Source organism: Gadus macrocephalus, chromosome 21 (assembly GCF_031168955.1).
Source record: "Gadus macrocephalus chromosome 21, ASM3116895v1".
In the NCBI taxonomy this organism is placed as follows: Eukaryota; Metazoa; Chordata; class Actinopteri; order Gadiformes; family Gadidae; genus Gadus; species Gadus macrocephalus.
In genome coordinates, this window is record NC_082402.1 from 11,552,151 (window position 1) to 11,569,827 (window position 17,677).

The following is a 17,677-nucleotide window of genomic DNA, read 5'->3' on the forward strand; positions in this document are numbered from 1 at the left end:
ATGTCTCCTGCTTGGACAAAGCCCGTGTGTGTACGTGCACAAGTATATGCACAGGTATATGTGGGTGCGTCCTTGTTTGAATTATGCAGTTAAAATGTCAATAGGTGGCTAGAAAGCTAGGATTGTAAATCCAGGCCAATATTTTCAATTATCTTTGTGCAAACACACATTTATGTTTGTGCTAGTGTGTGTTTGGGTGGGTTTGCACACAAACAAAACAAAAAATGTTGGGTTTCTCTCTCTCCCTATAAGTCTCTCTCAATAAGTCTCCGTACTCAATCCCTGAATCTTTCTTGTTTGACAGATCTCAGATCTCATCTGAGATGCTTGGTGCTTCGACGGAGCACCTTCATGCTTTATAGGCTGGCTGTCTGTTTTTATGGGCCAGCTATATTTTTACGGCCTGGCTCCTCTAACTAGATCATGGGCGGTTAGAGAGCACATATTAAGTCTGCCAGTGTTTGCAAATCATCCACACAGGCTTATGTCAAAAAAGAATCACTTACGTGTAGAGTATGTACCGTTAGCCTGATGGGTTGAGACAGTCCCTCAAAATAATGAAAGCCAATCTGGAAACTAAGAAAATGTAAAATGCAGCAAAGAGATTAAAGCTTATCATGGGATTAAATACAAGCTTTGGACTACTGAAGATGAAATTGTGCTGATCAGACTTTTTATTTGAATTTTTAGACCTCAATAGGGAGAGAGACGGAGAGAGCAAGGGAGGGAGAGGGAGCGGGGGGGAGGGAGAGCCAGAGAGAGAGAGAGAGAGAGAGAGAGAGAGAGAGAAATGGCGGGGGAGAGAGAGGGATACAGACAAAAATGAGCAAAAGGAAAGGATTTACATTGGAAGTGGGAGAGAATAATGAAGGGCTGTACCAGGGGGCAGACTACTGTAGGGGTGTTTGAGGAGGGGAGGTTTAATATAGCTGATTGATCATGACTGCAGTGGTAGTTGGATGTGTGCTGCATGTGTTCAGTGTAGCAGTCAGCTGGGAGGGAGTTACACACATGGGCCTTTCAGTGGCGATGCCTCGGCAGAAGGGTCCGAGTACAGTGCAGTTTAGACTTCATACAGTATTGTATTATATGATACAAGTGATGTTAAATATGCATGTCCGTCTGTGTATATTTGTGTGTGTGTGTTTGCGTGTGTGTGTTTGCGTGTGTGTGTTTGCGTGTGTGTGTTTGCGTGTGTGTGTTTGCGTGTGTGTGTTTGCGTGTGTGTTTGCGCGTGTGTTTGCGTCGGTGTGTGTGTGTTTGCGTCGGTGTGTGCGTGTGTGTGTTTGCGCGCGTGTGTGCGTGTGCGTGTGCGTGTGCGTGTGCGTGCGTGCGTGCGTGCGTGTGTGTGTGTTTGCGTCGGTGTGTGCGTGCGTGCTTGCGGGCGCACAAGCATGCGTGTGTGTGTACGCAGGCCAGAACCAGGTATTTGACGGCAATATTTCCTCCCCTAAGAACTAGAAATACATATTGCTCCCCGTCCCACTGACTCCATGAAGTGATAAGAGCAGGGCTGCTGTGCAGCACTGACTGGAGTAGGCCAGAGTGTTTTGGGTCATGACGCAACAACTACGGTAATATGGAATATCACAGACCTATATAGAGAGAACATGGACTGTGGGAGAGAGAGAGAGAGAGAGAGAGAGAGAGAGCGAGAGAGAGAGAGAGAGAGATGAAGAAATAAAAGAGGAAGAGGAGAGAGAGAGAGAGAGAGAGAGAGAGAGATGAAGAAATAAAAGAGGAAGAGGAGAGAGAGAGAGAGAGAGAGAGAGAGAGAGAGAGAGAGAGAGAGAGAGAGAGAGAGAGAGAGAGAGAGAGAGAGAGAGAGAGAGAGAGAGAGAGGAGCGGTGAGTGATGAACAAACAGAGAGACGAGGAAGGGGAGGGAGGGGTGCAGAAACAGAGAAGGAAGAAAAAGAGATGACGAAGGAGAGTGAGAGGGAGCGAGGGGAGGGAGATGAAGAAACAGAGAGATGAAGGAGAGAGAGATGCAGAAACAGAGAGATGAAGGAACGGAGAGAGAAAGAGGGGGAGGGGGAGAGCTTAATGTCAATGCTTGCCCTTTGCAGTGTTAATCTAATGCTCCTGGAGCCCTTCACGTACCCAAACACCATCTTGTTAGGTGAGCCAAATGGGATCCGTGCAGACCCCTGGAAAAATGGAAAATAAACGTTGGGTACTATTGAAACACTTTCCTGTTGGAAGGTTCTGCCAGCAGACCAGACATACACACACAGACTCACACCCACTCCCACACAGACACACACACACACCACACTAAACCCCTCTCCTCAAATACCACAACAGAAAAATCAGTATCAGCTCAGTTAAACGGTCTAACCAGGGAGGTAGACACAAGAAAGGAGATGAACGTTGGAAATTCAGGTCACATTTTGCCAATTACATTACTATGATACATCGCGCTCTCCTTCTTGTACACTCCTTCACTCTGTCACTCACACTCTGTCTCTCCATATTTCCCACATTCCTTCCATAACCATTAGCTGTAATCACAAACAGACATGCTTATGTGAAATGGATGAGGCAGTTCAGAGCTGTTGCCAGGTTTAGAGGGATCTGATTCAGTGAGCTGTGTGCGCGTGTGTGTGTGTGTGTGTGTGTGTGTGTGTGCGTGCGTGCGTGCGTGCGTGCGTGCGTGCGTGCGTGCGTGCGTGTGTGTGTGTGTCGTTCTGTTTGTGTGTGTATGTATGTCCGTGTGTATGTGTGCGCGCGTGTCTGCATGTCTGTGTGCGCGCACAGGCGTGTGTGTGTGTGTGTATGTATGCGTGCACACGTGTGTGTGTTTGTGTGTGTGTGTGCGTGCGTGTTGTGCGTGCGCACTGGACTACTGACGCCAAATGTATCAAAGTGACACATAAAAAGGGCTGCGCTGGACAGATGTGGTTATCTGCGGGCCCATAACACATATGACAGCACGAGCTGCAGCAGCTCAGCACTAGAAAGGACACCTCCTAGTCAATATATGTCAGGGGGATGTTATAGGTAAAAGGAGAGAAATGGTTTCAGAGGAACGATTTTATGTTTCCGTTATTTTTTTGCAATGCAACTCTTCCGTGCGGTCACAGGCCGACGACCTCAACGTTTTGTGGAAGGAATCATCACTTCTTTTTACAGCGGTAGACAGCGGAAACGGGGCTAAAACACAATAACATACCTTTTGTTGCGGTGCTTTTCAACGCATTTCAGCAAACGACCATGGCATGCAAGGAAGTGGTAGCGGCTCTATGTTTATCGACTGGCTACACTGCCGCTGATTGGCTACCGGGTGTGTGTGTGTGCGTGTGCGTGCGCGCGCGCGTGTGTGTGTGTCGTGCCTAATGTACCCGGTGTGTGTGTTCCCCGTGCAGGCTCTGCGCTGGCGCATTGAGCTGGAGCCCTGGGCGAGCGAGCAGCAGTCCCTGGAGGACGAGGCCGGGCGCTTCCTCCACTACATCACCACGCCGCAGGTGGGAGACGACAGAGGCACCTTCTGGGAACGCTAAATAGAACACAGTCAACGATTTAGTCAGCACAGGAGACGCTTTTATCCAGAGGAAAGTACAGTGGATTGTACATACATGTCATTAAGGAGTGGTTAGGGGTTCATCTTAATAAGGGGTAGCTCCTGATAGGCCGCAGACCTCGGGGATCGAACACAGTACTGTAGGTTGAAGCATTTAGCCGCCACACAATCCTACCCTAGTAAAAGAAACATTTCAGCATTTCAGTTTTTTCTTTTTAATATCATTGACGACCATTTGAGGATATTTCATAGCATACAACTATTCATTTCATGAAAAGTGAAGTTCCCTACCAAGGCATATTATCTAGGATTTGGGTTATTCTATGTTGCAATAAAGCATCTCTAGTCTTCGGCCCAGCCTTATCTGTAAAAAAACAATCCACTTATTACATTCTATGTACCAAAGATGATGGAGAAATCCCATCAGTCTAGTCAGCGTCTCCCGGTGCTAATGGCTTATGGCTGCTTATCATGGATGCAGATTAACGCAATCGAAAAATCTAATCAAATCCTAGCACCCAATTTAAAAAAAACAATGAGACACGAAAATACCTCGCATCGGATACAAACACAAATCTCTTATCATATAGCTAATCAAAAGAGGTACAGAGCGAAAACATGGAACAGCAATATCTACAGAGGGGAATATAACAGGGAGCATAGCGCTTTAGGTGAATGAAGCAATCATCTATCAGCACAATTAAGCACACTTTTAACTTTGTGTCCCCTTTGGGTTCACGCAGGGAGCCATGTGTTGGTCCCGCCTGAGCACATAGACCTAATTCATTACTCCATTGATTACCATAGAGATTGAATCTACAGCCACCCCCCCCTCCCCTTCTCTAATACCTAATCAATGCAATGTTACGCTTCTGTTTGTTTGTCCCTGGCACAGCGAATAGCTGGAAACCCACTAAGGCCTCGCTCAGCTGAGACTTAGCCCACAATAGAGGGACGAGCAAGGGCTGGAATTGATTGTCCTTTCACCTGTGGTCAAGGTTGGGGTAATCCCAATTGCACATCATCTTTCACTTTCTTGGAAACAAAGTTGGGACTTTTTAGTTGCAGGCTGCTGTTTAAGTTGCAGGGCCTATTGAAGTGAGCCTGGGTTGGTGAACCGGCATCTGTTATTCATTCCGCAGTGTTGCTGGAACACGCTGTCCTCAGACGCGCATGATGAAACGCTTTTATTGTATCTTACAAAGCAGGCATGTGGTGCATAATGCGTATACAGTGTGTGTGTGTGTGTGTGTGTGTGTGTGTGTGTGTGTGTGTGTGTGTGTGTGTACTTGTTTTTGTGCTAGTGTGTGCGTGTCTGTGTGTAAGTGTGTGTGCGTGTCTGTGTGTAAGTTTATGTGTGCATGTATGTGCCTGTGTGCATGTGTGCGTGTGCGTGTGTGTGTGTGTGTGTGTGTGTGTGTGTGTGTGTGTATCTGTCCGTCAGACACCCTGACAGGCTGCCAGGGAGCAGATAGATCAGCGTCCCGAGCTGAGATACCAGAATGGCTCAGCATCTGGCAGAGACTCTACTTAAAGAGACTAGCCTGCAGCAAACACACACACCCACACTGGCAAGCACACACTGGCAAACACACACACACTCAGAAAAGCATAGGGCTAAACAATATGGATATTGAACATAACGTGGCACGTCAGCAAAATGGCTCGGTGAGACATTGACTTGTGAATACTAAATCAAACCACAGCTGTCATCATCATAACGCTATTGACCAATCACCACCCCTGGCACAGTCAGGAAACAACCTGATCGTCTCCATCAATCAACAGCTCAATGCCACTGATTAGGCCGCAGAAGTGAAGGGGCCGCAAACGGTCCAGAGAAGGAGCTGTTCATTGTACGAGGTCGGTTGTATGTTGGCGAGCGCCTTAGGCTCTAACGCATTAACAATGGCACTTTCACAGAAAGCGCCCTTTAGTTGCCATGGAAACGACAAAGTGTGAGATCTTTCATCCGTTTGATTGTCGTTTGATTCTGGTGGTCCCCCCGTCTCGGGTCGCCTTGACACCACAATCAGAGATGTGATTTGGGGGTTAAAGAAATCATCAGATCTCAAAGAAAAGATATGGGTCACACGCATTCCCCAACGCATCCCCGGCCCCTACCAGCCCAACATACACTCATTATCTCACTCCTGTGTGGAGACCACTGATCTATAGCCTTTTGGTTAACGCGGCGTGGCCTCCATAACCAACCGGCCGACCGGGATCTGATTAATCGCATAACGTCAGTAACGCCGTCGACAAACAGGTCTCCCTCTGTCCCGCGGTTCCCCCGTTGACTGTGGCTCCCTCTCTTTAGCTCGCTCCACCGTTAAACCCTCAATGAACCTCCAGTTTCAGTTTGAATTAGAGCTGTGAGATTAGAAAAAAATGGGTTTTGGGCTGATAGTTCTAGGAGAGGGGAGGTGTAATCCCCGTGGTTACAGCCCATGACAACTTTGTGATACTTTTTTATAGTTGCAAGTATGCGTCGTTGAGTAAGAGTGGACGACGTTGTTTATAAAGTGCACTCACACTGTGCTATAAATGCTCGTGAAGCTTAACCCTCTCTGAGCAAATTCTTATTCTAAATCGCAGTATTATTTTATTAAATATGACTAAATGACCCAAATTAAATGTTAAAAACAAGACAAAAACACGATTTGGGGTTCACTGGCATTTTAACAGTATGCCTACTGGCAGCCAAGCTATATTAGGCCAAGCTGCAGAATGCCATGAAGGGGACTGACAGCCGTCAAGGGGGGACATCGCTGGGGCTTTTCAGATTTTAATGTTGTAGGAACAAAACCCAACAATTGGCATGCTGGTTGTTCAAGTCGGCATCCTCTTATATAATGGCCCTTGAAAAAGCTACGTGTAAGAGTCAGAGATTCCTTCTCATAACTGACCCCTTTGGCCGGGAGCAGAATTACAGCCTACTCAGAATCCCTCACTGAGCTCCAGCTCCGTGATTTGAGACAATAACAATCATGTAAGTTATAATATAAACTAAAAGGAATTGACTGGATATGATACACATAAATTATACAAAGTAAAAAATTCTGAAAAATACATCATTAAGTTTTAGCCTTTTTTCTTGGAAAATCTGCATGATTCTAGTATAATAGAAATACGCCCACAGGCTGTTCTCTGCAACTGAGAAAGTGGGAGAAGGTTTAATATTTTAAGTTGAAGTACAGCATGTTTATATATCGGCCACTTATAGTATGTGTAGTGCTGAAATAAAAGCCAGCCTGAATCATTGTCCTGAGGGATGGAATCAATTAAGAGACAAAGCTCTGATGCTGGGAATGGCCGCATGCAGTTTACATTTTTTAGAAGAACAACAACCCAACCCACATGGCAGTGGTTCCCAACCGTTTTTGATAACGTAACAACAGACACAACCCAAACAACGTCTGCCCAAGAGACTGTTCGAGCGAATGGATGCGTTGAAGTGGCGTGCGATCACATGCTCGTACTTTGTGGCCACCGATCATGAAGAGGCATGTTTGTAAACACAGGACCTTCATGAGGCATTTCAATGCATTTATGGTCAAAACCAAATATCTATGGCTTATAAGCCAGCCATCTCCCACGACCTCCACATGCATGTCACACGACCCCAAGGAAACACGGCCATGGAGGGAGAGCAGGGAGAGTTATACAATTCCATTTCATTAAAGGTCCCATGACATGCTATTTTATGTATTCTTTAATATAGGTATTAGTGGGCAACTAACACAGTATTCAAAGACGTTCCCTAAATTCAGCCGTGGTGCAGAGTAACAGCCACTCCGAGCCAGTCGCACATTGAGCTTCCCCCAAATGCGCTGTTTCGGTGGGCGTGTCAAGGAGGAGGGTGGGGGTGTGGCCCTGAGCAGCTTGCAGCCACCATGCGCTCTGTTTACAGTGGATGTATCGCAATGGCGAGCCGCACACAGCCTTTAGCCGTGTTCTGTAAATATTCTAGAACACACGGGAGTCCTGGAGCTCTATATCTAAATATTATCATATAGCCTACACAGATATCTATATCATATAATATATATTATCACGGCCAAAAGCTGTGTGAGCCGATATTATGAATCTCAAACGACCGCGTTGGGTTCTCCGACGTTCCTGGTTCTTCAACGTCCACATCAATGTGAATACACACACTGTAACGCAAGTGTTTCTTGTCGGTTCTTTGACGTGTCTTGTATTTCCACAACGAGACTGTCGTGGGGGTTATCTGAGCCATGGTTGAGAAGAAATTGGGGGAAAGGAACTTTGATTTGACTCGCTGAAGTACATGAACTGCGACATGCCGCCGGTTGCCGCGAGGCACCATCGCCCGGCAGCGGGCAGCCGGCAGCAGGCAGCGCGCGGTTCAGTCGACTTCAGGTTGATATGAAAGTGGAAGAACCAGAGACGTCGCAGAATCCGACAAAGTCGTTTGTGATTCATAATATCGTCTGGAGGCGCACACAATATGTTATATGATATAGATATCTATGTATATGATATTATTTAGATATAGAGCTCCAGGACTGTAACGCAAGTGTTGTACACTTCCTTGTTATTTGGATAACCGTTCTGCTGTTGGTGTGATGGCACATAACACGTCGGACTCTCGTATCTGGTATTTCTACAACGAGACTCGTATTGGGGGTTATCTCAGCCAAGGTTGGGAATGAATTGGGGGGAAGGAACTTTGGCTTTGACTCCCTCAAGAACATGAACCACGACATGGAGGAGAAAGGGATTGTTGGCGGCGAATGTCTCCCGCTTGAGCCCCGCTGAGGGACCACCGCCGGAGGCGGAGGTGCATAAGCGCTGCCCGGCAAAGATCCCTTTCTCCTCCTTGTCGTGGTTCATGTTCTTGAGGGAGTCAAAGCCAAAGTTCCTTTCCCCCAATTCCTTCTCAACCATGGCTTAGATAACCCCCACGACAGTCTCGTTGTGGAAATACAAGACACGTCAAAGAACCGACAAGAAACACTTGCGTTACAGTGTGTGTATTCACACACACACATGTGGCGCTCGCACGGTCGAGTCTCATTGGCGGGCCAACGTCTCTGGGCGGGCCAGGCAGAGTAAGGGGAGGAGCTGAGATTCCTCATGACGTCATGAGCACAGATTTCCAAATCAGCGCGCTTGAGCCTCCGTTTTTTCAAAGGCGAGCAGAACAGCTAGTGCTCGTTTTACACCAAACGCAAGTTTTAGCCACTGGGGGACCATAGGCAGGCTAGGGGAACTCATATTTATGTTAGAAAACCTCATAAATTGAGATTTTCATGTCATGGGACCTTTAACATTCATTAATTCATTAAAAACAAAAAGTTTCAAGACAACGTTGGCATTGCTACAGTGAAGGTTTATCAATGAGCAAATAGTTATTCTTTGGTAAACGGAACCAGAAATGAACCTATGTAAAGAAATGGATTATATAAATCCATACAGGAGTGTATAAACATAAGCTTAATTTCAAACAAAGCGTCATTCAATCCACAGAGCCCCACTGGAATTACACCAGGTGGAATACAAGTGTGAATGCACAGACACACACTCGCACGGACACACACACACAGACACACACACGCACACATATACACACACAGTGCCTACAGGCACAGACCATCATAAACCAACCAATTGGACGCTGCCCTTCGTCAAACAGCCCTCAGACATCCTAATGATTTACATAAGGTGAGCATTAAGGGTAAAGCAGCGCATCATCATAACAAGCTCAGTGTACAAGCGGGACACTGTTAACGACACACAAAATGCTTTTAGACACAGCCATTTGCACGCTCCCTGTCCCTGTAATATCAGTATTTTTGTTTTACTCTTTCTGAGCCCACTCAAGGTATATTATATTTGAAGGGGTCTCTCTCTCTCTCTCTCTCTCTCTCTCTCTCTCTCTCTCTCTCTCTCTCTCTCTCTCTCTCTCTCTCTCTCTCTCTCTCTCTCTCTCTCTCTCTCTCTCTCTCTCTCTCTCTCTCTCTCTCTCTCTCTCTCTCTCTCTCTCTCTCCCCCCCTCTCTCATGCATTCTGATCTCTGGACCTCCCTCCCTTTGATCTGGTCCTGCCCAGGTGTCCTGTGGCTCCCTGGCCAATGGGAAGGCAGATGAGGGTGAGGGGTCTCTGGGGGCCTGGGCCGTCTGTCTGGATCAGAGCTACAGCCTGTGGCACAAGGTCCACAGCAAGCACTGCAGGATCTATTCTCTGGGGTGAGTGGAAGGCGGTGGCTACACATACACACATGTGCACATGCATACACACACACACACACACACTCCTTCTTGGTTCCAGCACTGTGCCGTGTGAGTGGCAGGTTCTCTCTCAGCCAGGGGCCAGGGGGGTGAGGGGGAGGTTGGGGTGGCCAGGGACGGGAGTAGCCTTGGTCTCTGCATCCGTGGTGTTGATAAGGTGGGACGTACGGGCAAAGGGATTTAGCAGCAGGGGGGAGAGAGAGAGAGAGAGAGAGAGAGAGAGAGAGAGAAGAAAAGTGTGTAAAACCTCATGTACAGGCTGCCTACAGTAACACACCATTATGCATATTCTCCTTGATTTATGCCAAAAGGGCTCGGCCCAATTAACACAGTGAAGAATAATGAATCTGAAATCAGATTTCTACTTCAGCCAAGAGTTGTATTTACATTTTGGTCTTCCCCCTACCCGGGACTGGCCCCTCTAGAGAGCACTGGAATGCGTTCACCTTACCCACTCACCTCAATTTACCCTTAACTTAAATCTGTCTTGTCCAAAAACAGGAAGCCGGCAAAAACAGTATCGCCAATTACGACGTGGAAAAGCATGATATTGATATATAAAGTGTGATATTGTGTATTGTGTGCGTGTACGTGATGCTAAATCAAACCCTGCTTTGGGGGGCCGATACTGTTCCTCCCGTGGCCCCTCTATGACCCAGATTCCTGGCCGTGCGTACCTCATTAGACCACATGCAAATGAAATGTATCACACACACACACACACACACACACACACTCACACACACTCACGATCGCATTCACACACACAAACACATACACATAAACACCCACACCCACACACACGCACTCATTCACACACACAAACACATCCCAACACAAGCACGCATGCACACATGCAAACACAAACACACACACACACACGTATGCACTAATGCACTCACACACAGACACACATGCACACACACTAATGCAATCACACACACACACAGGAACGCATTCTCACACACACACACACACACACACACACACACACACACACACACACACACACACACACACACACACACACACACACACACACACACACACACACACACACACACACACACACACACACACACACACACCCACACAAGCACGCACGCACCCATGCACCCACAAACACCCCCATTGTCACCACGCTGATTCTAAGCCAGGTATGCCAAAAATGTGCAGGAGAGTGGCACACCCTGCATCTGGACCCACTGACCCTAAGAGCAAAGGATTAACACAGAGACGTCGACCTGCGTTAGCCGTAGCGGCTTGTTATCCCAGTCAGTCTAAATGAGTTTCTCTTTGTTATCCCTCACCGCCCACATCTTATCGCTGGCACACACGCCGCAAAGCCCCACACAATGTCACCCTAGTGTCTTATGAGGAGGCTTGAAGCCGCTTTCAACCTCCTCTGCTTCCTGTTAAGCAGAATGAGTTGAATTGAGTGTTGTTCTTTTTTCTTTTTTTTTGCGTTTTGTTGTTTCCGAGGTTTAAGCGTGGTTGGGGAATTAGAGTGACGAGCAGATAACTGCACTGCAGAGGATTCTGGGCTGTTCAGGTCCAGGAGGAAAAGATAGGACGAAAGGAGGGCAGGGAAATAATGAAAAAGCAGCTGTGGGAAGACTGCTGAGATAACGATGCACACACACACACACACACACACACACACACACACACACACACAGACACAGAGAGAGAGAGAGAGAGAGAGAGAGAGAGAGAGAGAGAGAGAGAGAGAGAGAGAGAGAGAGAGAGAGAGACTAACTAACCAGACTCAAGCCTTTGCCCACATACAAACTCAGTCACTCTCACATACACACACACATAGATGACGATGCTTATTAGTTCCTTAGTTCGGATGCAATATTATACAACCAACTCAACAATAAATTCCCTGTGCTTTTGACTGAAAAAGCTAATAATGATAGTGTAATTACATTGTACTTCGGCCTCCGGGAAGATCTTTACTAGGGGAGATATTGTTAGATTAGGATATCAGAGATATTATATTAGAATAAACATTGGATGGGCAGACAGCAGTGGTAGAGAGAGAAACACTCAGACCTGGCCTTTCTCTTCTACTTGTCTACCTTTTGGAGCATAGTTTCACTTGACACAGTTTATGGTTAGGTAATGGAGCATCCGTATAATTAACGTCAAAAGCAGCTCATGCATGCCCTTTCCCCGCACGCCTCCTTCTGTCATTTGCATATATTCTCGCAAAGATAGGATGAAGGTTATGTGATGTCCCGAATTATACAAATCCCCATTGGCTTTTGCTCAGCCGTAGACGCGAACATCTGTAGTGAAAGAGACGACAAGGGAAAAAATTAACCGATTATTTGAGTGCCAACGCTATCAATCCCTAATCCCTAAGGGGAAGATGGCAGGAACAATATTGTGTAACGGTAAAAGAAAAAGATAAGCGACATCTCGATTTCTTATCTTCCCAATTCATCTCCTGGACGCGTTCTCGGGTCGGGGCTCACCTCTCCGCAGGAAGAACATTGAGGAGGGAAACTCCCTGCGCTGCGATCACAGCGAGGACTGGGGGAAAACAAGACGCCAGGGAGTGCAGAGAGTGAGCTGGAGAGGGGATGGGGGTTGTCGTGCCAAAAAGTCATCGTCTGCAAAAAACTGATCGCCCTGTCTGCACTCTGCACCACGCTCTTATCTGGAGCACAAAGTCAAAACATGCAAACACGCATAACTTTATATCTGGGGAAATGCTACCTGAATAATCACAATTGTGGCCAATTGTGTTGGCAGTTTAAAGTGTAATCAGCCGTGACATTAACGTGATTGAAGGCAATATTGCATTGTTTCTGGTGTTATGTGTTTGGTATCGTATAATATCCTAGATTAGGACTGTATTCTGAAACTAGACTGTGATTAGCATCATTTAAGTATGGGTTATCCATAAAATAAAGAAATTATCTCATTTGTAATTATCATTATCCCTCTGCATTATTTGACCTGCTCCGTGTCCTACATTATAACCAGTCCAGTCCTTTTTACCAATTTTTTATTTTTGTTTATTAATCTACAAAGCATCACCCATATAAGGGGGACGGCAATCAGTTTTGGGCAGCCGATCAAAAGAAGAGGAAATGAAAGACACAAAACAAGCAGTGGATGTGGACTCTACATGTTGTGTGTGTGGACGTGTGTGTGTGTGTGTGTGTGTGTGTGTGTGTGTGTGTGTGTGTGTGTGTGTGTGCTGTGTGTGGATGTGTGGGTCATATGTGCTTGTAGTGTGTGTTTGTGTGCGTGTGCGTGTGTGTGTGTGTGCGTGTGTGTGTGTGGTATGTGGGCGATAAGTGTGTGTGTGTGTGTGTCTGTGTGTGTGTGTGTGTGTGTGTGTGTGTGAGTGTGTTTGTGCGTGTGTGTGCGCGTTAGAAAGCAAATGCAAGGGGGACAGAGGAAGAGAGTGATGGTGGGAGACAGGGAGAGTCTGTCTGGCTACATTTACCCAAAGCTTTATCAAAGAGCAGATAAGCAGGCCTTAAGAGAGAAAAACTACATTAACCTTTCTCACGGATGAAAACAAAGCTCCCACCTACCTCAAATGGGGCCCATTTCCCCCTACCTCAGACCATATTTTTGAATTACGCACTGAGCTTTGAAAGCCAAGATGGAGTCGTGATTACACAACCTCATTCAAAGTCCCTTTAACTTTATTGATCCTACACAAGAAGCCATTCCACTTTTTTCTCTGCAATTTCACTAATGGATCCACTCAATTCATCCATCTTTCGTACAACCGGCATACTTCTACACGCCCCCTCTAACCCCTTTCTGTTTTGTGTGCGTTTGTGAATATGCGTGTGCCTGTGTGTGCGTGTGTGTGTGTGTGTGTGTGTGTGTGTGTGTGTGTGTGTGTGTGTGTGTGTGTGTGTGTGTGTGTGAATGTGTGTGTGTGTGTGTGTGTGTGTGTGAATGTGTACTCAAGTGTGTCTATGTGAATGGGCATTTGTGCAAAGGCATGTATTTGATTCATGATATTTAATTATTTGGGCGTGTGTGTGTGTGTATGCGTGTGTGTCTGTGTGTGTGTGTGTGCGTGTGTACGTCTGTGTGTGTGTGTGTGTGTGCGTGTGTGTACGTGTCTGTGTGTGTGTGCGTGTATATCTGTGTGTGTGTGTGTCTGTGTGTGTGTACGTGTCTGTGTGTGTGTCTGTGTGTGTGTGTGTGTGTGTACGTGTACGTGTACGTGTACGTGTCTGTGCGTGTGCTGCAGACTGGGTATGGAGGAGCGGGCCCTGGAGGGCTTCCTGGCCCAGGCGGGCTGTGAGGTCCACTGCTTCGACCCCAGCCTGAAGCAGCCCCACCGCCAGCAGCAGCCCCGTCTGTGGCTGCACCGCCTCTCCGTGGACTGGAGGGACCCCCCCCAGGCCGCGCGGGCCCAGCGCCACAAGCACGCCAGCACCAAGAAACTGGCCGCCGTCCTCAACGACTTTGGACACAGAGAGGTGGATATCATCACACGCCTTATCTTGAATTTGTAGCACTTTTTAAGTACTTTATTTTTATTTTGCGTTTTCAAACACGGCAGGTTAGTCTTGTCCTAAAGGGGGTTTGTCTGCACACAGCTGGAAATGAGCCGTATCAGACGCCAGCGACCCACCCACTGGCTTTGCACTATGGGCCCACCCGGGTAAACTCTGGAGGGGCTGACTCAGACCTCTGAGGGGCTGTGCGCGTGAACGCAAATGTCCGGGCTGCAGGTGATTTGAGTTAGCGTTAATTGGATAATGGAGTTTAAGGGTTGGAATTAGTACGTTTCCGATATCATATGCAGGTTAGGAGACAGGAAATAAGACACCTGAGGACCTCAAGTCCCAATGTTAGCTCAGTCAGACTTCCAGGAGTTACAAAGGTTATGAATGCAGACGTGGGTGCAAGGGCGTCAGTTTGTTTTTAGAAGTGGTGGGGACAATAACCATAAGTTTGAGTGTGGTTTGAAAAGTGCTGGGTACCCTTATGTAAGCTATTCATCCATTCAACGCTGCATTACAATATGCTCAGTGTATAGTCAGGTGTTAAAAATCCTATTCGAACAATAAGTTGAATACACAGTTTGTGTTTTGGCTTGTTTTGCAAAACGGCGTTGGAAACACCAGGGTATTGGCTCGGGATAAGTAATACTAATACACACAGGACAAAGAACAGTGTTGGCAATTTAACACTTATCTTGACATCAAAAAAGTTTACCAGACAAACAATGCCAGACTGTAAAGGGGGTAAGAAAATGAAACGAGGTACTGAGCATCAGCCTTTTGAAGACGAGCAAGGGCTGCTGGTAGCATATGTGATGCTGCATTAAAAAAAAAAAAAGAAGAAAAAAGAAAGCGCCCGGAGGAGAATTGCATCTGCCAAATCCTGACCACCAGTAAACACTTGCGAAGGACCAATGTAGACTTCACTCGTTGCAACAACATAAGCAAATTGCCCGCAAATAAAATCCCTTACAGTTTAGGATAATCACACAGGTTATGCGAGAACATATTTATGTCCGGATAGGCCTACCAGGCTCCAAGTCGTCACATATCTCAATCAGACAAAACAACTATAACCACATTGGCATAGCAATCGCACCGTGTGTAGCTGCTACTAGCTGCAATCTATACAATGCATACTAGCTGGAGCACCAACCAGAATCAGGTTCCAGTTGCACCAGCATGAGGAGCAAACAGAACCAGCAGCAACGTTTACGTAAACCAATTTCTTACCTTATGTGGCCCTCCACATGGCATGCAGGCTAGATGATGTATCCATATCGTGTCACAAACATGCCTTTTACAGGAAGCAAAAGGACCGGCTATTTTCTGAATAAAAATGTCAATTTTGGCTGTCTATCTTGAAACTTCTCTAGTGTGTTCACACCAAACGCGACGAGGCAACAAGATCCCATACGAACGTATAGACGCGTATCGGGCGATTTTTTTTGATTTTTTTTGATTTGTCGCGCCACACTTTCGCCGTTCACAGGCGAGCGCGTTCACGAGGATTTGTGGCGCGACAAATTCGCTCGAGTTGAAATATTTCAACTTTGACACGAATTTCGCGTGATGACAGCCAATCAGCGTTCAACAGCGTGGCCACTGAGTGACATGTGTAACGTAACAGCCAATCAGCGTTCAACCGTGGGACCGGGGACAAAATTCGTATTTCAAATAATGGGGGGGACATGTCCCCCCCGCCCCCCCGTAATCGGCGCCAATGCGTGGGTGGATTATCTTTATTCTAGCTCTCGTACTTTACATCTCTCCTTTCAGAAGGATTCTCAGAACATTCTTCCGAGAATCCCTCCTGAAACCATTGTAACCCCGGCAATTAATCACTGGCTCCTCTGCTACAGCGTGTTCTCTCTGGCATTGAGGCGAGGCCAACACTCCTAAAGCACATCAGCGTTGCTTCTGGACGCATCATTATGCTGGATTGTTGCCCTGATAAAGGCCCTCAGAGACTGCGTTCCTCCTCATTAGATAGGCATCTATGGAGATGATCATACCCACATATTTGCACAATGGGAATGCGCATGAAACTACACACACATAGACAGACAGACACACACACACACAGGCACAGACACACACACAAACACACACACACACACACACACACACACACACACACACACAAACACACAAACACAAACTCACTTTCACACGCCTTGTTTGCGTGCAAACACCCATGCTCACACACACACAATCTGTAGATGAATAGCATGCATGCTAATAAGCATAGATATGGATTGAGAGGACGTTGTACACATTGGAAGAGGTTTATTGACAATTCAAGGTCAGACACTTGCCACAAATAAGCTAAACTGCTCAAACAAAAGGCTTGGATATTTTTTTTTTTTTCTTAGGGTTAAATCTCTCTTGAATGGACCTCGGTCAAAAATACAGTATATTTACCAGATCTTCCAAACGAATGGCTTCTTCTTTCCCCCCTCAACGCCCTCATTCATAATAACCTCCACTGATTCATGACTTGGTGCACTCACACTAGGCCATCTGGCCGTGGCCGTTGGCCGTTTTCACACCTAACCATGCTCAAATGGCCCCATTGTTCTCTGGCCTGCACTCACACTAGGCCACCTGGCCGTCGCAACTGTGGCCTGGCCAGTGGCCACGGTAGGCTCTTGTACATACGTCATCACGTCGTAAACGTCATCACCAAGCGTCCGCTGCATGGACCATAATAAAGTCTGCCACCAGTCAGAGTTCTAACAACAATGGACAACAACACAGAGAACACAGTTCGCACTTTGCTGAGTCTGTTGCTTATTTGGATATATGTTTACATTTAATGGGAAAGAAGGCTCGTCGCCTTTATTATGTCCATGGTCGTCGCATGGACTATACGTCATCCAGCTCAGGTTGCGTAGCCGTGCGTGTGCGTGTGTCGGCTCATTAGCATCTGTACCGTAGCGGCCCGTACCGTAGCAGCACACCTCTCCCAAGTGGCCAAATTGGCCTGGCCTGGCCAGACTGGCCACACTCACACTGGCAGATTTGAGCACGGTTAGGTGTGAAAACGGCCACGGCCAGATGGCCTAGTGAGAGTGCACCCTTATAGCCTTCTCACACTTTACCACTCGACGCCAGACTCCATGCCCAGGCTTATACATATTTCTTTTTTTTTTATTAATTGTATTAAATCAAAGTTGTGTTCCTCTTGACTCTTTTATTCATGAGCAATATGTCTAATCAGTGCAACATTTGCGACGGGCCTCTTGAGCGGCGCACGCGGGCTCGGTGATTGGCATGGCGTGTGCTGTAAGTGCACCACTCATAAGCCCTGGCTGGTTCGTTTCTACTCCCAGGGTAATGATGAATACAGAAGCAAATACCAACCTGCCAACCGCTGCGTTAATATTCATGCAGACAATCTGG

The 17,677-nt window shown here is 46.9% G+C and overlaps 1 protein-coding gene across 1 annotated transcript in view; it reads left to right on the top strand.

The window, feature by feature from the left end:
- Nucleotides 1-17,677, top strand: part of mettl24 (methyltransferase like 24) — a 33,330-nt gene that overhangs the window by 11,045 nt on the left and 4,608 nt on the right. Inside the window, exons 2-4 of the mRNA XM_060042322.1 lie at nt 3,368-3,466; nt 9,601-9,737; nt 14,014-14,245. Coding sequence (XP_059898305.1) covers nt 3,368-3,466; nt 9,601-9,737; nt 14,014-14,245 — 468 coding nt within the window. The remainder of the gene's footprint in view (nt 1-3,367; nt 3,467-9,600; nt 9,738-14,013; nt 14,246-17,677) is intronic.